Source organism: Lycorma delicatula, chromosome 11, assembly GCF_047948215.1.
Source record: "Lycorma delicatula isolate Av1 chromosome 11, ASM4794821v1, whole genome shotgun sequence".
NCBI lineage: Eukaryota > Metazoa > Arthropoda > Insecta > Hemiptera > Fulgoridae > Lycorma > Lycorma delicatula.
The window spans coordinates 82,166,552-82,190,950 of NC_134465.1; the positions used below are offsets into that span (position 1 = coordinate 82,166,552).

The window sequence follows — 24,399 nt, forward strand, 5'->3', positions numbered from 1 at the left end:
ATATGGCCTCTTGTTTTAATTATATTTTTCCAAATGCTTCTTTCTTCATCGATTTACTGCAACACCTTTTAATTTGTCACTTTATCCACCCGTCATATTTTTAACATTTTCCTATAGCACCACATTTCAAAAGCTTCTAATATTTTCTTCTCAGATACTTCAATCGCCAAGTTTCACTTTCATATAAAGGTTCGCTTCTAACGTATACTTTCAAAAATGTTTTCCTGACATTTAAATTAATTTTTGATGTAAAGGAATTATACTTCTGATTCGCTTGTGCTATTCGTCATTTTATATCGCTCCTGTTTCGTCCATTTTTATTAATTCTACTTCTCAAATAACAAAATTCTTCTACCTCTGTAATCTTTTCTCTTCCTGTTTTTACTTTCAGTGGTCCATTTTTTGTTATTTCTACTACATTTCATTACTTTCGTCTTATTCTTATTTTATTTTCTTGCGTAGGACTTCATTGTTCCTTCTAAATCCTTTTTATTCTCAGCTAGAATTACGATGTCATCAGCAAATCGTAGCATCTTTATCTTTTCACCTTGTATTGTTACTCCGAATCTAAATTGTTCTTTAACATCATTAACCGCTAGTTCCATGTAAAAATTAAAAAGTAACGGAGATAGGGAACATCCTTGTCGGACTCCCTTTCTTATTACGGCTTCTTTCTTATGTTCTTCAATTGCTACTGTTGCTGTTTGGTTCCTGTACATGTTAGCAATTGTTCTTCTATCTCTGTATTTGAACCGTAATTTTTTTAAAATGCTGAACATTTTATTCAAGTCTACGTTATCGAATGCCTTTTCTAGGTCTATAAACGCCAAGTATGTCGGTTTGTTTTTCTTTATTCTTCCTTCTACTATTAATCTGAGTGCTAAAGAAAATTGCTTCCTTTGTCCCTATACTTTTCTTGAAACAAAATCTGTCTTCTCGTAACACTTCTTCCACTTTCCTCTCGATTCTTCCGTACAGAATTCTAGTTAAGATTTTTGATGCGTGACTAGTTAAACTAATTGTTCTGTTTAATCTTCTGATTTATCTGCTCCTGTCTTCTTTGGTATCAGGAATTTGTCACTGTAGATTTAATTTGAACTGAACCTGTGTTTAAAGCGACCGTCAAAAGTATTAGATCAATGGGAATTATTCATGTTAACAATAAATTGTTGCCTAGTGTATTGCAAATTAATTATTATTTATTTTTTATTTTGTTTGTTTTAAAATAGAATTTAAATATTTCAGTTCGTAAATGAGTTAACGTCGAAAGAGTATGCCGATTATATACGTAAACAAATAAGAGATGATCGTACGTTTAACGAAGCAAGTCATTATGGAACTGCTCATATCTCAGTTATATCACCAGATGGAGATGCAGTTTCTGTTACTAGCACCATTAATCTTTAGTAAGTTTCATTTTGTAATCGGTTATTTGACGCCTTGCTAAAGGCATCATTTTCATAAGATTATGTAATTAATATCTTCTAATAAAGCTACAACATGTTAAAGAAGCGTATATCTAAATTATGTTAAATTGAGATTTTACTCCAAAATTTGTGATTTTCTAAGCAATGGAGGGGGGTGTGGCTAAAACACAAGATTCCAAAAATTTCACCTTACGGGCAATAAAAATATTGTCATTTATCAGTTTCGTATTGAAGTTATAACTACTATTATACTATACTGTATACTATCGGCACTGATGTCAGTATATACGACGTTTAGATATAAAGTAATGAGACCGGTTCAGAAAACGTTTTTATTTACAATCCGATTTGAAATAGTTCCTTCAGAAGCCACGGCAACGCTTCAAACGGTTTTCCCAACCTTCATAACGGTGTTCGAATTCAGAAATGGAAATATCCTTCAACCGGTCGGTTACATTTTTAAAAATATATATTCTACTTTTTCGAAACGGTGTCCTTTGAGGTGTTTTTTTTTAAGTCGGAAACAGGGGAAATGTCGCAAGGACTCAAGTTAGGCGAATAAGGTGGTTGAGGAACTATAGGGATGGTTTTTTCTTTGCCAAAAACTCATTAATCGATTGATAATGCAGTGCAATAAGGCGCATTGTCATGATGCAGCACCCAGATATCTTTGATGGCAGTCTCAGGCGGGCAACTCTTTTAAAGAATTTCTCAGAAAAACATATTCATTTACAGTCTGTCCTGTAGGTAACCCATCAGGTTAGTCTATACGTCTTCCCAAATCAGCCAATTTGGAAGACGACAGTTCCAGCTTTCAAGTCCTAGTAAAGTCGGTAGTTTTTTTTCACACGTATCGTTGATACCGGTGTTCTTTCACGGTTGTGTTTCAATTAACCGCACATCTCAGGAACAGTCGAACTGAGAATATACAAGACTACACTTCATTTACACTCATACATATCATCCTCTGAAGTATTATCTGAATGGTAATTACTGGAGGCTAAACAGGAAAAAGAAAGCCTATCCTGTAGGCAAATACTCCTTATGGACAGTGCTGTTACTATCAAAGAAACAAATTAGGATGGTTTTGATTTGGTCATCCAGAGTGTGGGTTGTTCGCTACTGATTCCCGGTCGTCTGTAATTCCTGGCGACTAAACAGGATAAAGAAAAAGAAAGTCTAACCTGTAGGCAAATACTCCTTATGGACAGTGCCGTTACTATCAAAGAAACAAATTAGGTTGGTTTTGATTTGGTCATCCAGAGCGTGGATTGTTCGCAACTGATTCCTGATCGTTTGAAAATGCTTTAAACCACCTAAAAACTTTGACTTGTGACAGAGCGTCGTCATTTTCAATTATGAAAACGTTTTGGTCATATTCTTACCGAGTTTAACACACAAAACTTGATTGTGCAATGTTGCTCGTAATTAGTATCGCTCATTTTTGTAAAAAATGTATACAAAAAGTTTACGTCTCATGTGGCGACTAAAAATATTAATAACTAATATAAATCCGCTGTTCATATAACCATATGTTTACTAGTAATTTTACAGTGTTGCCAATTTGGCTGCCCAAAAAAAAAAAATAGTCTCATTACTTTATTTACAGACCTCATACTTCAGAAGAAAATTGCAGAAATTGTTAACTATTTAAATTCTGCATAAGAATCCATTCTTGGTGAAATTTTTTCATTTGATCTTCAGCCAATTTTTAAAAACTTTGTTTTGCCTTATAAGAAGCTGACAGTTGTTACTGCAATAATATTTACTTTAAAAAAATTTGTTAAACATTTCTCATCTCTCATTTAGCAAAAGATTTTTTTCATACTTTGATCGTCCTTTAGTTTTTATAGGAATAACATGTACATTGGGCTGAACAAAAGATGCTAAGCCGTCAAAACCTATCTGGTATGAAAATACTGCGTTAAGATTTGTAATGTTACAACATTTTACGGTAACTATATAATTATCAAACAAGTACTCCGGTTAAGTATTTGACAAATTACTGCCGATAAATCAGACAGAAAAATTAATAAATGACAAATTACTTCAGAGAGTAGAAGAACGCAGATTGTTCTTAAAAAGTAGAAGGCAAACTCTCACTTAAGGGATTAGTTTGAGTCAAATGATTTTACGGTTAATATTCTAGTTGAATAATACTAGATGATTAACTGGAGAAAGCCCTTGACTACAATTTTTAAACTAAGTCGCCAAAGCTGCTGGAACTAGCAGTGAACAGATGGCTTGTGATAGATTAACATGGTTACCTGCTAGCCGATGATTTAGATTGAATCGAAAGAAGATTAGTAGAGATGTACGGTATTTATAACAATTTTTTTTTTGTCTTCAGTCATTTGACTGGTTTGATGCGGCTCTCAAAGATTCCCTATCTAGTGTTAGTCGTTTCATTTCGGTATACCCCCCTAACAATTTGTTTTACATATTCAAATGTTGCCGGCATGCACAATTTTCCCTTTTTACCTGTCCGTCCAATATTAAAGCGACAATTCCAGGATGCCTTAGTATGTGGCATATAAGTGTGTCTCTTCTTTTAACTATATATTTCCAAATGCTTCTTTCTTCATCGATTTGCCGCAACACTTCTTCATTTGTCACTTTATCCGCACATCTGATTTTTAACATTCTCCTATAGTACCACATTTCAAATGCTTCTAATCTTTTCTTTTCCGGTTTCTTTTCCGATTGTCCAAGTTTCACTTTCATATAAAGGTTCGCTTCTAACGTATACTTTCAAAAATGTTTTCCTGACATTTAAATTAATTTTTGATGTAAAAAAATTATATTTATGATTCGTCTGTGCTTTTCAGCATTTTATATCGCTCCTGCTTCGTCCATCTTTAGTAATTCTACTTCCCAAATAACAAAATTCTTCTACCACCATTATATTTTCTTTAACTAATTTTACATTCAGTGATCCAACTAATTTTACATTCAGTGATCCATCTTCGTTATTTCTACTACATATTATTATTTTCGTTTTGTTCTTGTTAATTTTCTTGCGTAGGACTTCATCAATGCCGTTCATTTTTTCTTCTAAATCCTTTTTACTCTCGGCTAGAATTACTATATCATCGGCAAATCGTAGCATCTTTACCTTTTCACCTTGTATTGTTACTCCTGATCTAAATTGTTCTTTAATATCATTAACTGCTATTTCCATGTAAAGATTAAAAAGTAACGGGGATAGGGAACATCCTTATCGGACTCCCTTTCTTTTACGGCTTCTTTCTTAATGTTCTTCAATTATTACTGTTCCTGTAAGTATTTGTATCTCTGTATTTGAACCCTAATTTTTTTTAAAATGCTGAACATTTTATTCCAGTCTACGTTATCGAACACCTTTTCTAGGTCTATAAACGCCAAGTATGTTGGTTTGTTTTTCTTTAATCTTTCTTCTACTACTAATCTGAGCGATAAAAATTGTTTCCCATGTTCCTATACTTTTCCTGAAATCAAATCTGTCTTCTCCTAACATTTCTTCCACTCTCCTCTCAATTTTTCTGTACAAAATTCTAGTTAAGATTTTTTATGCATGACTAATTAAGCTAATTGTTCTGTAATTCTTCACATTTATCTTACTTTTAATGCTCTCTTAAATTCAGATCTCAGTGTTGTTTCTCCCCTTTCATCCTCTTCTTCCTCTTCTTCCTCTATAACACCATTTTCTAATTCATTTCCTCCGTATAACTCTTCAATATATTCCACCCACCTATCGTATTATAAATCGGTGTACCATTTTTGTTTAACACATTATTAGATTCTAATTTATTTACCCTAAAATTTTCTCTCGCTCTCTCAGACTGTCATCCGTCTCTTTCTCTCTTCCTCTGTCTCTCTTGTCTTTCTCACTCTCTCATTCTGTCAGTCTTTCTCTTTCTCTCTCTCTCTCTCTCTCTCTCTGTGACTCACATTCACCTCTCAGTGTATCTATCTGTATGTCTGTCCATCTCTCTCTGCTCTCTCACACTGTCTATCTCTCTCCCCTCTGTCTTAATTTCTGTCTCTCTCTCTCCAAGCTCTCCAACCTTTCTGTCTCTCACACCCTCTCTCTCTCTCACTCTTTCTCCCCTTCCTCTGTCCTTCCTCTTGTCTTTCTCGCTCTCTCATTCTGTCAGTCTTTTTCTCTCTCTCTCCCTCTGTCTCACACTGTATGTATGTCTGTCTCTATCTTTCTGTCACTCTCTCTCTATCTCTCTCTCTCTCTGTGACTCTGTCTGTCTCTCTCTCTCTCTCTCTCTTCAACCTTTCTGTCTCTCACACACTCTCTCTGTCTCTCTTGTCTTTCTCCCTCTCATTCTGTCTGTCTGAGTGTCAGTCTTTTTCTCTCTCTCCCTCTGTCTGTCAGTCTCTCTCTCTTCAACCTTTCTGTCTCACACCCTCTCTCTCTCACTCTTTCTCCCCTTCCTCTGTCTCTCTTGTCTGTCTCACTCTCTCATTCTGTCTGTCAGTCTTTTTCTCTCTCTTCCTCTGTTTCACACTGTATGTCTGTCTCTATCATTTTCAGAAAATTTTCCTTAACTTTCCTGTATGCTCCGTCTATTTTTCCAATGTTCATTTCTCTTTCCACTTCTGAACACTTTTCTTTAATCCACTCTTCTTTCGCTAATTTGCACTTCCCGTTTATAATATTTCTTAATTCTCCATAGTTCCTTTTATTTTCTCCATCACTAGCACTCTTATATATTCTATGTCCATCCATCAGCTGCAATATATCCTCCGTGTTATAACAAATAGTTGTCGATTTCTACAAAAAAATAATTTGGTACGAATTATACGATTATTTTTTATAATCGCAGATTTTTAACCGGTGTAATGAGTAATAATTAATATTCGCTTTTCTTAATACTTGTTTCAGTTTTGGAGCCGGCATTACATCATAAGGCATCGGTATAATACTTAACAGCGGTATGGATGATTTCTCAGTTCCCGGTAATGTAAACTATTTCGGCTTACAACCGTCACCGAATAATTTTATCGAGCCTGGAAAAATGTCATTGTCATCGGTCAGCCCTACAATAATTGTTGATAAAGATGGTAATGTAACAATGGTTATTGGAGCTTCTGGCGGCACGAAAATTACTACAGCTGCGGCCAGTGTAAGTTTATTAAACTAAAAAAAAAAAAATATTTATTTCTGTATGAATGCTTGAATTCTTGTACATGCGTGTTTTTTTTTTTTTGTTATAGAAAATTAAAAAAAATGAATTTATTAAAGAAGTTATATTTATGCAAGTCTTTAAAAGGAATGCAAAACTGGCGGGAATATTACAAATCTTTCCTTCGAATCGCAGTGCCTGGACAGTGTCCCTTGCTGCGTATGATTCTGTAATCGGACGTATTTCAAAGGTTTATTTTAATGACGGGTCTAAGTATCAAATTTTGTTATTTTTTATGGACGGATTTGTGTACGGCATTCCTGCCGTACATGCCGAAATGGGTTTGAGCATTCTCAAACCCATTTCTGGGTCCGACCGCGGGAGACTGGGCTTTTAAAACCTCTGCCCCCGATGAAATTGCCCTTCAGACCGTCCATTGAAGTCCTTTCGGTGCTAGCAGGAATACGCCACAACCCTTTAAAAGTGCGTAATGGAAACCGTTCTCCACACATCTTCATTAATTTAGTTTTCCTGTTTAAACCGCATAAAAGACAAATTTTATTAAAAATGCATCCGAATTCAATAATTTTACTTACCTGATCTATAAAAGATGTGTATCCAATAAGTCATGGTAGGTATCTGCATTAACCCACCGGGTTGGTCTAGTGGTGAACGCGTCTTCCCAAATTAGCTGATTTGGAAGCCGAGAGTTCCAGCGTTCAAGTCCTAGTAAAGCCAGTTATTTTTACACGGATTTGAATACTAGATCGTGGATACCGGTGTTCTTTGGTGGGGTTGGGTTTCAATTAACCACACATCTCAGAAACGGTCGAACTGAGAATGTACAAGATTACACTTCATTTACACCCATACATTTCATCCTCATTCATCCTTTTTTTTTTTTTTTTTTTCTCTCAGCTCCCCTGGGCCGGACCGACTTGTTGGTATTACGCCGCCCAGGGGAGTGTCTTTAAACTCAAATAGGCCTCCCCACCTACCGGCTATATACCGGCAAGGCAGGTCGGCCTACCGGTTAGCTCTTTTTGAGAGTTCTTTATCAATATTGGCCCCTTGGGGACCCAAAAGGGCAATACTAATACACCACGCCAGACCCAGTTCGCCGCGACGCGGTACCGGGTCCCTTCAGTATTCAGTGTGCTCTTGCCTGACTGTTACCCGTGGAGTCCTTGGTGGCTCATCAGTGCCAACACACCGCAGCATGCTGGACCTCACCAGCAAGGCTGTCCACCCGGTCCTATTCTAGCCAACACCTTGTCTTCTCTCATCGGAGTATTTCTGTAGAACAACTTGTCTAACAAAACTAGCAAAATTATTCCGGTTTGACTCGCTTCTTAGCATGTAGTCTATTGTTGTCTCTGGAGTTATACCTGTGAGTGACTTACTATGTCTAAGTGTGTCCCACCTATTGCACTCAAAAAAGGTGTGCTCAGCATCATCTATCTCGTTGCAGTAGTTGCAAATTGGCTCTTCTCTCTTGCCTATTTTGTGCAGGTAGTTATTGAAGGAACCATGTCCTGTAAAAAACTGCGATAGGTGATGATCAACCTCACCAAATCTTCTCGACAACCACGGCTTGATGTCGGGGATGAGGGTTCTCGTCCATCGACCCACAGCTTCCTGCGACCATCTTTCCTGCCAGATATTATAAACGGCATCCCTGACCTCTTGTTCTGGCTTGCCTTGTGCCCTCTCCACCCTCTTTTTTGCGATTAGGTCAATAGGAGGCGTGCCCGATAACACGCACAGGGCGGCATAGGACACTGTCCTGTATGCGGACACAACACCTAGGAGCACACACCTGTGCGTCCTCGCCAGTCTCTCTTTGTTGCGCCTGATGGCGATAGAGCGCCACCAGGCCGGAACGGCATACATAAGCGAAGACACGACGGTGGTCGCCAGTAAACGGCGCTTTGAGGCCCGAGGGGCATTCTGCGATGACATAATGATGTTTAGACTTTTTATCATCCTTTCTGCCTTGTTGCATACATTGACTATGTGCTCGGTGAATCTACCGTTTTTCTGGAGGATAACTCCTAAGTACTTGATGTTATTCGCTTCTTCTATAGCATGACCGTTGATGGAAATATTGAACGGTTCTACCACTCTTCTACCCGTAAAGGCAATACACCGGCATTTTTCCGTAGACAGTTGCAGACCCCTGGACCTCAACCACTCCTGTATAGTGTCGATGGCCGCATACACCCTCTCCCGCACCTCCAAGACCGTCCTTCCCTCTACGAGGACTGCAAGGTCATCTGCATAAGCCAGCACCTGAACGCCGACAGGAAACTCCTTCTGAAGGAGTTCATCTATAATCACCAGCCACAACAACGGCCCCAAAACAGAGCCCTGCGGAACTCCACCGTGCATTTGAAAATGTACTGTTTCTTCCTGTGCTTCCACCAGACATCCTCTGTTGGACAAGTAACATTCAATTTGCCTACGCAGGTACGGGCTGAGGCCCCTAGCCGCAACTGCGTCATTAATATGACACCAACCGATAGCCCCGAACGCGTTTTTTATGTCTAGTGATAGCATCAGTGGAATTCTCCTGGTTCGCCAAGTTCCTCTCTTCACCTCGTCGGCCCATCCCGAAATTCGGTAGATAGCCTGCACGGTGGATCGCCCCCGCATAAACCCGTACTGGTTAGGACTGATTCCGGCTCCCTCTTCTAGTTCTTTGATGATGCGGCGAGCCAGCATCTTTTCTACTAGCTTCCCCATCATGTTAAGGAGGCTCAGGGGTCTATAGGTTATATCTTCCTCCGAAGAGGTGCCTTTAGGTAGGAATACCACTCTGGCCTCCTTCCAGCAGTCGGGGAAGTCTCCGTTCTCCATGCCATGGCTGGCAATCTCGAGCATCTCCCAGGGAGCCTTCTGAACCAGCCCCTTGATCACTGCCGCGGGAATCTTGTCCGGGCCAGGGCTCTTTTTGGTTGCCAAACTCCTCGCCGCAAGTTGCAGCTCTTCCATGGTGAATCTTCTATTGTCGCAAGGTGTGGATCTCACGATATCAGGCACTGTATGCGGGAACAACCTGGCTATCTCCCTTGCAACACTGGTCTTATTGAGGATAGGCATACGTCTCCCGAACTTTTTGGTCACAATACGATATGCCTGGCTCCAGAGGAAGCCAGTGGTGACGGGTGACTTGCTTCGAAGGGTAGGTAGTTGGACTGTCTGGCCCGAGGCCAGTGTGAGCGATCATAGGCTCATAACCTATGATATTGCTTACGGAGGCGGTCTAAGGGCACCAAATCCAGGTCGCTACAACCTAAGGGGCCTGGATCAGCGCAGGCTGAGGCGGGTATGCGATGCTGCATTGCAGGGATTGCAGTGGAGCATGGAGTCCAGGGAGGAGGTGGAATTGATGGCGGAGCTAATCGGCCGGGCCATCAAGACTGGCTGCGACGAGGTCCTACGGCGGCCTAGGCCAATGGACGGACCCGTCATAAGCAGCCAGTCCGCTGATCTGAGCGTGCCTGGAGCCGTCATGACCCCATTTTCCGGGGGGTCGTCTGTGGAAGGCAGACGGAGGCCCGGCAAGAAATGGTGGTCCTCTGACCTTAGCGTGCTGCGCGCAAGAGTGAGGTCCGCTCGGGCTAGATACCAGCGTTGCCCCCTAACGGGGATCACGGTCAACGACGTGCGCGCTGAGCGTCTGCGGACCTTCCGGCGTGCCCGTAACAAATATGTTCACGCCATCAAGGAAGCCAAACTCAAGTTTTGGAAGGACTCCATGCGGGAATTGCAACGCGATCCCTGGCAGCTCGCAAAGTCTTGTTACAAGCCGAAGCCATTGCACGTGTTGTCCAGTGTTCGGTGCGGGTTAGGTGGTCGTGACCACACTTTAACATCTGTGGCGACCTACCGGGCGTTCCTGGATACTCTGTTTCCAGATGCTCCGGAGGGTGAAGCGGAAATCGGCGTCAGGGCGGGTGAAACACCATTCCCTGGCGTTCGGACCGTGGAACCCGATGATATAGACCGAGTGGTTTCTCGAATGGCATTAAAGAAGGCACCGGGGATTGACCAACTTGACCCGGATATTTTCCATCATTTATTGCCTGTCATAAGGGAGCCTCTCGGCAGGCTGTTCACGGGATGCCTAAGCTGGGGCTGCTTTCCGGGTTGCTGGAAGGTGGCTTTGGTAAGGGTGATCCTGAAACCTGGAAAGGATCCTGGTGAGGTCGGCAGTTATCGACCCATCAGCCTCTTGCCGGTTTTCGGCAAGTTGCTGGAAAGGCTGGTTGTGGAACGGCTCGAGGAAAGCATTGATATGAGCCGTATTCTAAATCGAGGCCAATATGGCTTCATGAAAGGGGTTGGCACCGAGGATTGCATCTTAAATGCTCTTGCCGAGGTGGAAAGCGCCGACTGCAAATATGTTTTGGCAATTTTTATTGATATAGAGGCAGCATTTCCTTCCTTGTGTTGGAGTTCTGTCCTCTATGCTTTGGAACGCCGCAATGTTCCCGAAGCCACACAGGCCGTGGTAAGAGACTATTTGTCTAACCGAACGGCTCTGTTTAAAGATGCGCACCTAGTTGTGGAAAAATCCGTCACCAGGGGAAGCCCGCAGGGTTCCGTTCTCGGTCCCCTGCTGTGGAACCTGGTGTTTGACGGATTTCTGGGATTGACTTTCCCAGAAGGAGTCACGGCCCAGGCTTTCGCCGATGACTGTCTCCTTTTAGTTCGTGGAGATTCACGACCACAGCTAGAAAGCAGAGCGCAGGCGGCTTTGTCAACCGCCGAAGGCTGGATGGACATTCAAAATTTAAAAATTTCTGTGCCCAAGACGAAGTTTATGCTTCTAAAGGGCGCAGACAAATTATCATGCAGTCGAAACCCCCACATTAAATATAAAGGCTGTGTAATCAGCCGAGTAAGGGTTCATAAGTACCTAGGTGTTTTGTTTGATGATAAGTTGCTGTTTAGTAACCATATTAAGCAAGTTGCGGCGGACGCCGTCTCTGTGATGCACAAACTTAGACGGATTGCTCGGAAAGACTACGGGCTGTCGGGCCGCCAAATGTACTTGGTGTACCGAGGCGTCTTCGAGAGTATGATCGCATACGCGGCGCCGGTTTGGGCGCACAGGTTGGAAAGAAATAGAGCACTACTTCAAAATTTAAGGAGTGCCCAGCGCAGAGCCATGATTGTATGCACTGGGGTATTTAAAACAACCTCCTACGAGGCTACTACTGTATTGGGAAAGGCTCTCCCAATCGATTTAGTGGTGAAAATTCGGGCAGTCATGTGGAAGTTGCGTAGAGGTCGGGAGGCCGAGGCATTTGGGATGCGGTTTCGAGCCGGGCCAGAACCGGATCGGAACGGTGATCACAATGCACCGGAGCAAAATTTCGTCCAGTTGCCCATCTCCCGTCTGCGGAAAAGGCTTCAAAGCCTCGCGATGGAGGCATGGCAGCTTGAATGGCACACCACGACTAAGGGTAGATCCTTGTATAATTTTAAACAGGATTTGGGGGGATGGTATGCCTCGAGTTCCTTTTTAAGGGCGTCGGGTGCCCAGGTGCTCACCAACCATGTGAATCTAAACCAATATCTGTTTCGGTTTCGCCTGGTGGCTGATGAGTTGTGTGTCTGCGGGGAGGTCCAGTCAAATGTACATATGATGTACGACTGCCCGGCCCTTGGGGGGGCCAGAGACCGTGCCACCCTGGAACTTAGAGGTCAGGGGGAAACCTGGCCGCTCACAAGCGGCGAGGCAGTGTGGCGAGAGCCGCACTGTCGGACCGTGTGGGAGTTCCTCGATGAGGTTGCTATGTTCAACCGTCATCGGTAAATGTAAGGGAATAAATGTAAATGCATTTAGACTCCTGAGAGCTTTGCTGCTGGAAACCAATTACCTTGGTAAGAGGGCTGGCCACCAGCCAAATCAGCTCCAAGCGCTGTTAAATGGTGGACAGGTACTAGCTGGAATACAGCGACCGAGGCGTGGCAGCCAAAATTGCTGTCCTTTTCATTAAATCGACGATAAATAAATTGTACAAGGGGTGCGCCTCCCCGATCTAGTTTTACGTTTGACAAGTGAGCGATTGGGACACTTCAGCGGGTGCTGTATGGCGCCCTGCTTGATTCGCTCACGCATGTTAGGTAGCTCACTAGGAGCTTTTAGGATTTGGGTCGCTAAACTGTTCGAGGCTCAGTAGCCGTTCTTGGCACGGAACATTTGGTCTATGCTCTAGGGCGACCGAATGGGGTGGTGGTGGGAGAAATGCCAGTTAACCAAATGCCTGGCTCCAGGGATTGCTGTCAAGCTCTTCGCAGAGCCTGATCCAGCAATCCTTTTTACGTCTCTTAATAGCCTTATTGAGCGTTCTTCTTGCCTCGAGGTATCTATTGGCTATTTCCTGGTACCCTTCTCTGTTATTTCTAAGAATACGTTGTTTCCTTCTCCTAAGGGACTGGAGCTCTTGTCTCATTGCTTCAATTTCAGCAGTCCACCAATATACGGAGCGCCTCCTTGTATTGTTAGCTGCCATTCTGTCCATTTCCTGCTTTATTATATTAGATAAAGCCTCAGGTGATTGTTGATGTCTATCAGACAGTCTACTTGCAGTCCTGTTGACGATTTGCTCTATTTGTACTGATGAGAATCTCGGTGGGGGGGAGTGCACTTCACGCCTGAAATCTACGTCTTTCAGATCCAAGATAGTGGCGCGGTGATCGCTCGCTATATCTTCTGAGAGAACCATCCACTGGTACTGATTCCTCCTCCACCTACAGTCCAGGATGGTGAGGTCAAGCACCGACCGATGACCTCTCGCTACGTGGGCGTATCGTCATTAATGCAGATGCAGCCGGCAGTTTCCAGGAGATCGGCAAGGATCTGTCCCCTCCTGTTTGGTGTTTCGACTGCCAGCCGCCACCATTTTGCTGTTAAAATCACCCAACATTACGATCCTCTTGGTTGAATTGGTAATCACACCTTGTAAAGTGTCGATGAAGTTAGTAAAGTCCGCGATCGCAATGTTGGACGAAATGTACACACCCACGAATAGAGTTGTTTCGGTCTCAACAGACACCACGCCACTACCTCTAAACTTGAAATTCCATTGTATACTATGACTTACATCCATAATCGCAACATCTCCCGACATATCAACAGTCCATCCAAGTTTGGCAGCTTCATATTTATTGGGTTCGGTGACCACAAGGAGGTCTACGTTCTTGTCTGCAACAGCACGACTAATTAAGTCGTGAGCGAGAATACTCCTATTGGCATTCGCTAACATAGTCCTAATCATGCAATTTTTTCTTACATTGCCATGCTCCAGTCCTATGTTCACCGCTCTTACAATCGAGGCATTGCTTAGGTTCAAGACAATCCGCTATCTTGTGACCTCTGCTACCGCAGTTGAAGCACAAATCGAGCCTATCTGGGCCCTTACATTCGTGCCTTCTATGGCCCGTGCCCCAACAACGGTAGCACCTGTCTTCATCTTCCCGGATGTACACCCGGCAACTAATCCATCCGATTCTTATTCTTTCCTCGACCAGTTTGCATGCCGCTCTATAAGAGGTCATGACCGTAATATTTTGTGTCTCGCCAAAACCTTTCCTCATGGATGTTATCTTGACTTCCTCGCTAGAACCCACGCGTTTTATAATGGCAGCCATAACCTCTTGCTCTGTTGTGTCATGCTCGACATCTCGGATGTGCACAACAGTTCTCCTTCCAGCTCTGCTTTTTATATCAACGTGAAGGTCGGCAGCCTTGTCCCTCAGGATAGATGTAAATTGTTCCGCTTTCTCTGCACCCTGTATCCTATCGTGAAGCTCCTCGTTACGGCCCTTTCGCAATGAGATGACGTTATTTGCCTCCTCGCTGGTGACAGCATCCTTCATGGACCGGAGGAGCTCCGCGTACGTTTTTCCTTCCGCCTTAACAATCACTGTTCGGCTTTGCTCCGCCGGTGGAGTAGCCTTCTTTATCGGGATTTGATTATTACCGATGTGCCTGGTCCCACCATCCCCTTGGAGAGTTAACACATATACAGGTGTTTCCCTTGCTCTGAAGATATAGGATATGATCTTCTTGGCAAAATTTCCCATACTGCCCGAAGGCAGTATGTACGCTGAATTTGGTGACTGTATAGCTATCTTTTTGAACGCCTTCAATAAACAAGAAAGGGTTTCCTTTTCCGGGGCTCCCGAGTCATAATGTATCTTAAATTTCTTCTTCTTTTCTTCAACGGTTTGGTCTCCTATTAGAGTTATTTCGTCTTTTATGATGTCACCAGCTGCGAGCTTGTTACCTATATCCTGCTCACCTACTCTCCTTAAATCTCTAAGAGTACAAGTGTCTTTGACTTCAGGTGGAAGGTCAGTAACCAACTTTAGCTTGCCCCTAAGTGAGTTAGGCCACCTTTTAGGGAGGAGCTCAATGAGTTCTTCATCACTCAAATCGCTGGTCAAAATATACTCCATGTAATCGTCACCCGCAATAGGGTCCGTTTGGGTAGCTTGGGAAGTCTTTGTGTCTGGAGAGGACAGCTCGGAAAGCGCATTCAGTCCTTCGTATACTCGCCTTAGATCCTGTTCACGGGTCGCAATGTACTTATTCAAACCTGGGCCTAAATGCTGTTTCAACGATATCAGTATCAGACCCAATCGGTATGCTAGACTGCTCACTGTATCGGGTGCCTCTTCTTCCTCCTCGGAAGATCCTTGACGGAGCCTCTTCTTCCCTTTTAGATCGGTTTTCTTGACCGTCGCCGATTTTGTCATGCTGCTGCTACTTTGGGCGGATGTCCCATCCATAGGGAGTGAACCGCGTCTTCGCATGATATAGTACTGTACTCAGGCGGCCGTCCCAAGTTCTACGAGTACCCACTCGGGGAAGGGGCCCCCCAAAAAATATTTGGGGGGGGGTCGTGGTGGTAGGGGGTTAGAGAAGGTTTTGGGACGAATTTATGTCCAGGTAGGAAGGAAATCGAGTGGGTAGTTCTCGAGATATTAGTAGAAATGTAATTCCCTATTAAAACAGCTCTGAGGACTTAGAAAAAATCTCTACTAGTACGACGGTAATACGAGAGAATAATTACAAGTCCTTGTTTACTACAATAAACACGCCTGTATGAGCCTGTATATTAACTTAGAAAAATTTCGCTAAGAAATATTATAATATTATACTATTATAACCTCAATAGTATATAATGAAACACAAAAAAGTATCTTCTACTCACTCTTCTGAATTGTATGTAAACAATTCCTCATTCATCCTCTGAAGTATTATCTAAACGGTAGTTACCGGAGGCTAAACAGGAAAAAGAAGAAGGGTATCTGGATTAGTGGTTTAAATTGTTTAGATATTTTTAAACTATATTCACATTTTATGTATCGGGTTTGTCTAGAACAAGAGCAATTATTTGTTTTTCAATTTTTATAGGTTTTTTATAGCGTCCGGCATATAAATCTGACGATTTTGTAGTAATTGTTATGTTGGCACCACTGTCAATGAGAAGACGGAAATGTTGTACATCGACAGGTCTATTCATGCTGTTTCAGTAGCCGGTATGTCATGGTCGGGTAAACAACAAGCGTTTGTGATTGAAGTCTATTTTAAATATAATGACTCAGTTATTGTAACACAGCGTTTATTTCGCACGCTCAATCATCGCGATGATTGAGCGTGCAATGTCAAATTTTAGTACAAGGTTAAGTGTGTGTGAGGAGTGATGGAAAATATTTGGATGACATAATATTCAAATAAAAAAAATCTAAGTCTCTCTCTCTCTCTCACTGTCTCCCTTTCTCTCTCTCTCTCTCTCTCCTTCTCTCTCTCTCTCTCTCTCTCTCTCTCTCTCTCTCTCTCTCTCTCTCTCTCTCTCTCTCTCTCTCTCTCTCTCTCTCTCTCTCTCTTTCTGTCACCCTTTCTATTTTTAGTTTTTTTTCTCTCTCTTTCTATCTCTATCTCTCTCTCTCTCTCTCTCTCTCTCTCACTCTCTTTCTCTCTCTATATATATATATATAAATTCTCTATAAATTGAAAAATTGATCTTTAATTAGATGTATTAAATAGTACGAAACACAGTTTATTATTATCCCTGAAAAATCGTCAGGTTTATATGCCGAACCCTGTAAATGTGATGCAGTCTATGAAACCACGCCGTAAGTAGGAAAACTCACATTTCTAGTTTTCACAGTTTCTAATAAAACACAAAATTGTAAAAATTTTGAAGAAATGAAGACATCTGGCTATCATTACCAACTTTATAAAAATAGTACTAAAATTTGTGTAAAATAATTCGACTGAAACTTGTAATTAATATTTTTTATTTAAAAAATAAGTCTCGTATAAATGGATAACATAATAAAAATATTACGGTACTTTCATCGCAACAAGCTTTGAAGAAACAAAATTCAGTAAGTCACATTACTGACTTGTGACGTGGTTTCAAAAATGCACCGTGTGTACTTCAAGATCCGCTTTTGGTATTTTAAAAATGGAAATATTTGAATCTAGTTATTGAATTCGTTTGACAGATGTTAAAACCTAAAAATCAATTTTTTTTTTTGTTAATTTTTGCTGTTCTGGAAAATAACGCGTGCCGACTTACAGAATTCAGGTTTCATAGACCGTATCACATGTACTTTTCCATCAGTCTACTGATGATGATTGCGTAACAATTTCTGTCGACTAGGCTTAGCTTTAACGTATATTTTATAAAATATTAAATAAATTTTATTCGGTTATTAATTGTATTTTATTGAATAGGTGATTACTAGTTACACGTGGTTTAACAGAACGTTAAAAGAAGCTGTTGATGAGAGTAGAATTCATCACCGACTCTATCCTATGGAAATCAGTTACGAATATGGAGTTATCGAGGTAAATATTTTTATATTTTCTTTAACTATTTGGCTTATTGTATAGCCATCAAAAAGGAACCTTGCAGAAAGATCTTTTACTATTTTCTAGTTTTTCATTTGACACCGGGTCAACAAGCTTCTTATTCTGACCCTAAAAAAAAAGTTAAGCGATATAAAACATCTGTAATAATGAGACTAGTTTTTTTGGCAGCCAAATTGGCAACGCTGTAAAGTTATAAGCAACGTTGTGCGATCAGGTTATGCGTTAAACTGTATAAGAATGTTACTGAAACTTTAACAAAATTAAAAATTGAAATGAAGAGATGATGCTCTGTGACTACCCCAAGTTTTTAGGCGGTTTAAAGCATGGCCGGAAATCATTTACAGACAATCCACGCACTGTAAGACCCGTTAACGACAAAAAGTGACGACAATGTCGAGTGAATTGAAGACTTGACACGGTACGACCGGGCGAATGATTGCTGAACAATTGAATTTCAACCTTACAACACAGTCCATCAAATTTTGACAAACAAATCGGACGTGAAAGATGTTTCTGCAAAAAAGGTCCCAAAAAAATCTCACTGTTGAACAGAAAAACAATAGGGTGGAAATGTGTCACGCGATCTTCTAGGGCGAATTGAAACCGTTGCTGTTTTTCTAAAATATGTTATTACTGGTGATGAATCTTGGATATGGGCAAGGAGTTGCACACTTCAAACTTACTGTGTGGTAATTTGTTTCGTAGATAAGAAATACAGTCATCTACCTACGCGTCTACTGATAAGTAATGCGTTCTTCGATAGCACTATCCGTAAGTGTTTTCCTTCACTGTGTTTTAATAGTTTGTCAATTGATATCTATAACAATTTAGAAGAAATAACAATTGAGAAACTATTACAAAACAGACGTAGTCACTTAGACTTCAAACTTTACCTTCTGACGAATTTTAACAAAATGACAATCAATTTTAATATATATATATATATATATATAATTTAATTATGTAGGTTTATAATTTATATATATATATATATATTAATCATAATTATACTTCTCTTTAAGATGGCAGAATAGTCAAAGGTACTCTTTTTTTTTTGTCTTCAGTCATTTGACTGGTTTGATGCAGCTCTCCAAGATTTCCTATCTAGTGCTAGTCGTTTCATTTCGGTATACCCCCTCATCCTACATTACTAACAATTTGTTTTACATATTCCAAATGTGGCCTGCCTACACAATTTTTCCCTTTACCTGTCCTTCCAATATTAAAGCGACTATTCCAGGATGCCTTAGTATGTCGCCTATAAGTCTGTCTCTTCTTTTAACTATATTTTTCCAAATGCTTCTTTCTTCATCAATTTGCCGCAACACCTTTTCATTTGTCATTTTATCCCACAATCTGATTTTTATCATTCTCCTATAACACCACATTTCAAAAAGCTTCTTCTCAGATACTCCGATCGTCCAAGTTTCACTTCCATATAAAGTGACACTACAAACATATACTTTAACGTCAGGAAAAATCTTTTTCTGACGTTTAAATTAATTTTTGATGTAAAGGAATTATACTTCTAATACGCCTGTGCTATTCGGCATTTTATATCATTCCTGTTTCGTCCATCTTTAGTAATTCTACTTCCCAAATAACAAAATTCTTCTACCTCCATAATCTTTTCTCCTCCTATTTTCACATTCAGTGGTCCATCTTTGTTATTTCTAATACCTTTATTTTGTTCTTGTTTATATTCTTTTGTAGGACTTCATCCATGCGATTCATTGTTTCTTCTAAATCCTTTTTACTATCGGCTAGAATTACTATATCATCAGCAAATCGTAGCATCTTTATCTTTTCACCTTGTACTGTTACTTCGAATCTAAATTGTTCTTTAACATCATTAACTGCTAGTTCCATGTAAAGATTAAAAAGTAACGGAGATAGGGAACATCCTTGTCGGACTCCCTTTCTTATTAGGGCTTCTTTCTTATGTTCTTCAATTGTTATTGTTGCTGTTTGGTTCCTGTACATGTTAGCAATTGTTCTTCTATCTCTGTATTTGAACCTTAATTTGTTTTAAATGCTGAACATTTTATTCCAGTCTACGTTATCGAATGCCTTTGCTAGGTCTATAAACGCCAAGTATGTTGGTTTGTTTTTCTTAAAACTTCCTTCTACTATTAATCTGAGGCCTAAAATTGCCTCCTTTGTCCCTATACTATTCCTGAAACTAAATCGGTCTTCTCCTAATACTTCTGCCACTCTTCTCTAAATTCTTCTGTATAGAATTCTAGTTAAGATTTTTGACGCAAAAGTACTCAAGGAAAACAATTGGAATTTGGTAAGCTGTTTTTAAAAAAATATATATATAGTTATTATACCAAGCAGTGCCATGTTTGGATCTCTTTGAGAAATCATTTTTATCTTCTGGGATATATTCTGCCAACTGAAGTTTTAGCTCACACAAATGCATCTTCATCCAAATTTTTCTCAGTATTATAAGAAGTGAGTATAAACATATGAAAATGTTGGCTTTGAATACAAATAATGCAGATATCAAGCGTCTTAATAAAAGTGTGAACTTGGTTAATAGAATTTTTTAATTACGTCCTTGTAAATTCTTATTCAAGTGGTTTAAATGCGAAAATACATCAGGTAAGTAAGCCAGCCATTCTGGAAAAATACTATTAATTCATCTTCCAATTTCAATAACCGGGTTTATTTATATTTTCCCCTGATATAACCATGTGATTTCTCTATGGAAAAGAAGATATTTTTTCTTTTCGCACTTTTCATCGTATAGTTTACCAAATAGTCTGTTCTGTAATGGTTTGATCATAATAAAATTAACCACTTTTACAGTTTTACAAAGAATTTTTTTGAGATTTTCCAGTATATTTTTTGTTGCAAGAGCATGTCTATGAAGGAAGCAATGAGTCCATTCCGACTTTCTGTAATTCCCATTATGACTATTGCTGAGAGGACGTGTTCAAACATATCATAGTTTGAACATGAAGCTCTCACACTGAATATTATGCAAGCAGACCAAATTACAAAAAGCATGTACACATCAAGTTGGAACCTCTAAGGTAAAACCACCAGTAGTTGACACCTACAACGAAAAAATACAATAACAAGAGAAACAAAGGTGTTAGATGATTAATGTTTGTCTGTCTGTGTAGTGTAGCTCTCTAATGGTGTGTATGTGAACTACTGTACCCACCATCTTTAGCAGCAGTCTCACCACAATCATCCGATGATAACAGTGCATATGTTTTAATTGATTGTTGCGATTTTGTTGTAGAGTTTGCTAAGAACAGGCTGGAAGGTAAGCGTTGTAAATTTAAACACCAATTGTAATTTTGATTAAGAAGGTATTTAGTACTTTGTTTTAGACTCAAAAATGTACATACAGTTATTTAAAATAACCAAAAAATTTTTAAAAAATGGCTGTTGGGCGTCGTGTCAACTACTGAAACTTTACATGACATAATATTGAGTAGTTGACACTTGGTGTCAACTTGTGGGTAATAATATAATTTGATAGTTCTGCTTTATTTGAGTGTTATTTAACTTCTTTCAAAGCAAAATCGTGTATTATAACCTCCAAAAAATGTTCAAACCAAATAGTTGACACCGCCTGTCAACTATTGGAGTCACAATGTGTCAACTTCTGAATTACTCCCTCTTTCATTTTCAAATGCCTCCAACTATTACTTGAAAATACTTAAAGAAGAATTACTTGAAATACTGTGGAAACCAAGCCTTTTATATTACAAAGTCAAGAAATTATGGAAGACTAGCTGGTCCGAGGTAGCTTCATTCAATGTTCCTGTCTAGCCGGAATTCAGCTCCCTACATCCTTGTACTTCATAGTTATGAGAATAATAATAATAATTTTTTTTTTGTCTTCAGTCATTTGACTGGTTTGATGCAGCTCTCCAAGATTCCCTATCTAGTGCTAGTCGTTTCATTTCAGTATACCCTCTACATCCTACACCCCTTACAATTTGTTTTACATATTCCAAACGTGGCCTGCCTACACAATTTTTCCCTTCTACCTGTCCTTCCAAAATTAAAGCGACTATTCCAGGATGCCTTAGTATGTGGCCTATAAGTCTGTCTCTTCTTTTAACTATATTTTTCCAAACGCTTCTTTCTTCATCTATTTGCCGCAATACCTCTTCATTTGTCACTTTATCCACCCATCTGATTTTTAACATTCTCCTATAGCACCGCATTTCAAAAGCTTCTAATCTTTTCTTCTCAGATACTCCGATCGTTCAAGTTTCACTTCCATATAAAGCTACGCTCCAAACATACACCTTCAAAAATCTTTTCCTGACATTTAAATTAATTTTTGATGTAAACAAATTATATTTCTTACTGAAGGCTCGTTTAGCTTGTGCTATTCGGCATTTTATATCGCTCCTGCTTCGTCCATCTTTAGTAATTCTACTTCCCAAATAAACAAATTCTTCTACCTCCATAATATGGAATTTACTTCTTGCATTCCGATAACCTGCACAACCTATCTTAATTTTGCTTAACTTAATTAACTAGAGAATAGGCATAAGTTACCTAATATGTTAACATTTAATTTTTGTATTTTTCTACAACTTCCATACATTTCATTCCTGTATTTATACAAAGTAGGCATAAATTCACTTATTGAACCCTTTTTTTTCATTTCAGAACACAAATAAACTACTAAAGAGTGTATCATAATAGTGTATAATAATTTTATATGTAAAATAAATAAAGAGTGTAAAAAAATAAAGAGTTTTGTATAGAGTGTCAACTACTGAAAATAAAAAGTGTAACTACTAAATATTCTTGTTTTCGCTTGGTGTCAACTACTGAACCTGTCCTCTTTTGTTTTAAAAAAAAAATAAATTTTTCACATTCATTTTATTAATTTTATTCTTGTGACAATATGATAGAAGAATAGTTTGTGCAGCTATGAGTAATTTTAAGTTTCCCCTACCGTGAATTCGGTTGAAGAAATTTTAACAAACAGACAAATAAATCCTTAAGGTGTCAACTACTGGTGGTTTTACCTAATATGCACGCATGTTCATATCTGTCAATATCTACACGGCTAGCTTTTAATTTTTGGGATTTTGGAACTAAAAAGGTCTACACAATTGTGAAAAAGCTATTTTAATGAGTTTTATAAATCAAAGACCTAACAGAGCATATTAAAATCTTATTACTTTAAACCCTTTACTGTTTATCGGTTACAAACTAACTGCGATTCAATAAAACAGCAAAAAACCTAATCAAACAACATAAAAAGTATTATAAAGAAATAGTTACCAGATTGCCAAAAAGCTCAAACTGTTTTTATGTTCAAAATTGTTACTCCACTGTCATCTGTTAGTTGAAAAGTACCAAAGAAGTAAAAAAATAATACTTATGGAAATAGAGTAAATGCCTTTTAAATCATCAGTCAATGATGTCTGGTGTCCATCCTTGAGACCTACTTATTTTATAACTTGTACAGAAGATTATTTAAGGAACTGTCTAAACATTCTGCAGTCTATTATAATCAAAATTTCATCTAGCATTTAATTTTAATTTTCAGTTTATTACAGTTCAGTTTTTGTAGTAGAGTTCATTTTGACGGCACAGTATAAAATAAGCAAGGTTGTCCGCTGTTCACAAAACCCTACTTAATTTTAAAATCTATTACAAATAAACTATTAACTAAATTTTGTAACCTATTATTCCAATATTTGATTATAATTTTAAACTATTATTCAGCCAAAGATTTGAATGGCAGAAAGGCTCCTGGAATAGACAGAATAACTGTGCAGTGCAGGTGAGGAAGCGATTGATAGATTATATAAACTAACCCAACGGGTTGGTCTAGTGGTTAACGCGTCTTCCCAAATCAGCTGATTTGGAAGTCAAGAGTTACAGCGTTCAAGTCCTAGTAAAGCCAGTTATTTTTACACGGATTTGAATACTAGATCGTGTATACCGGCGGTGTTCTTTGGTGGTTGGGTTTCAATTAACCACACATCTCAGGAATGGTCAAACTGAGAATGTACAAAACTACACTTCATTTACACTCATACATATCATCCTCAATTCATCCTCTGAAGAATTATCTAAACGGTAGTTACCGGAGGCTAAACAGGAAAAAGAAAGACCATCTGGCTTGGTTTTCTTTACGGTTGTTTGAATAACTTTATTACTTATATTAAGAGCATTCATGAAAAATAATTTACTCACTCTAATATATTTATCTTCAACTATGAAGGAATATGCATAATTTAACGATCTAGCACTTTCGCTTCTGGCATATCTATATTTTGGCTCAATTATTGTCATTTGTTTTGATATATGTAATCCCTTTGACGAATAACATCACCTAACCTTAAATAGGACTGTAATAACTCCTGCCTATGTAAATGTGAAATATTATCACTGCAAGATAACCTACATTTAGTATCGCAAGGTGGGTGTAGTGTTCTTTCTGAAATCTCTTTACACTGACGGCGAGTCAGTGTGGCGAGAGCCGCATTGTCGGACTGTGTGGGAGTTCCTAGATGAGGTTGTGTAGTTCAACCCTTGTTTTTTGATTTTTTTATAAACAAGTATAACAACTTGGTTTTTTGGTTATGAATACTACTTTTATACTGAAATTTTCTAAGTCGAAAGACAAGATTCGACAGGCGAATCATTTAACGTAAACAAGGACTTAGGAAATTTTTCTAAGTGCTACGAAGTGAATTTAGTAGGGGGAATTCCTTTTCCTTCATAACTTCTGCAATAGTTACCCTATCCAAAAATTTCCTTGATATAAATCCCGATCACAAAAAATCCCAAACTTTTGACACACCTCCCCCCCCCCGCCCCACCAAATTGTTTGGGTCACTAGGGCGTGTGGGTATTCGCTGGAGTCGGAATGATCTTCTTAGTCCAGTACTACACCATGAGAAGGCGTGGGTCACTTCCTTTGTAAGGGGCATCCTCCGAAAGTGGTGGCACG

The 24,399-nt window shown here is 39.4% G+C and overlaps 3 protein-coding genes across 3 annotated transcripts in view; all 3 read left to right on the forward strand.

Moving 5' to 3' along the window:
* The window catches only part of LOC142332573 (scoloptoxin SSD14-like), a 121,415-nt gene extending 114,958 nt beyond the window's left edge, over positions 1-6,457 (forward strand). Inside the window, exons 5-6 of the mRNA XM_075379067.1 lie at positions 1,246-1,406; positions 6,304-6,457. Of these exons, the coding sequence (XP_075235182.1) occupies positions 1,246-1,406; positions 6,304-6,328 (186 nt within the window). The 3' untranslated portion in view covers positions 6,329-6,457. The remainder of the gene's footprint in view (positions 1-1,245; positions 1,407-6,303) is intronic.
* On the forward strand, positions 6,356-20,769 carry LOC142331982 (scoloptoxin SSD20-like). The gene is made up of 3 exons (XM_075378032.1): positions 6,356-6,544; positions 17,310-17,423; positions 20,704-20,769. Exons 1-3 carry the CDS (start codon positions 6,356-6,358, stop codon positions 20,767-20,769), a joined length of 369 nt encoding a protein of 122 aa, XP_075234147.1.
* LOC142331983 (stalled ribosome sensor GCN1-like) overlaps positions 6,521-24,399 on the forward strand; it is a 208,614-nt gene continuing 190,735 nt past the window's right edge. Inside the window, exons 1-2 of the mRNA XM_075378033.1 lie at positions 6,521-6,544; positions 17,310-17,423. The gene's annotated coding sequence lies outside the window, so the exon portion shown is untranslated. The remainder of the gene's footprint in view (positions 6,545-17,309; positions 17,424-24,399) is intronic.

Bases quoted from the DNA above. Each gene is read 5' to 3' on its own strand.
- LOC142331982 (XM_075378032.1), top strand. From the start codon at position 6,356: ATGGATGATTTCTCAGTTCCCGGTAATGTAAACTATTTCGGCTTACAA. The intron at 6,545-17,309 runs GTAAGTTTATTA...TTTATTGAATAG, and splicing joins TTACTACAGCTGCGGCCAGT to GTGATTACTAGTTACACGTG. The intron at 17,424-20,703 runs GTAAATATTTTT...ATTTTGTTGTAG, and splicing joins ACGAATATGGAGTTATCGAG to AGTTTGCTAAGAACAGGCTG.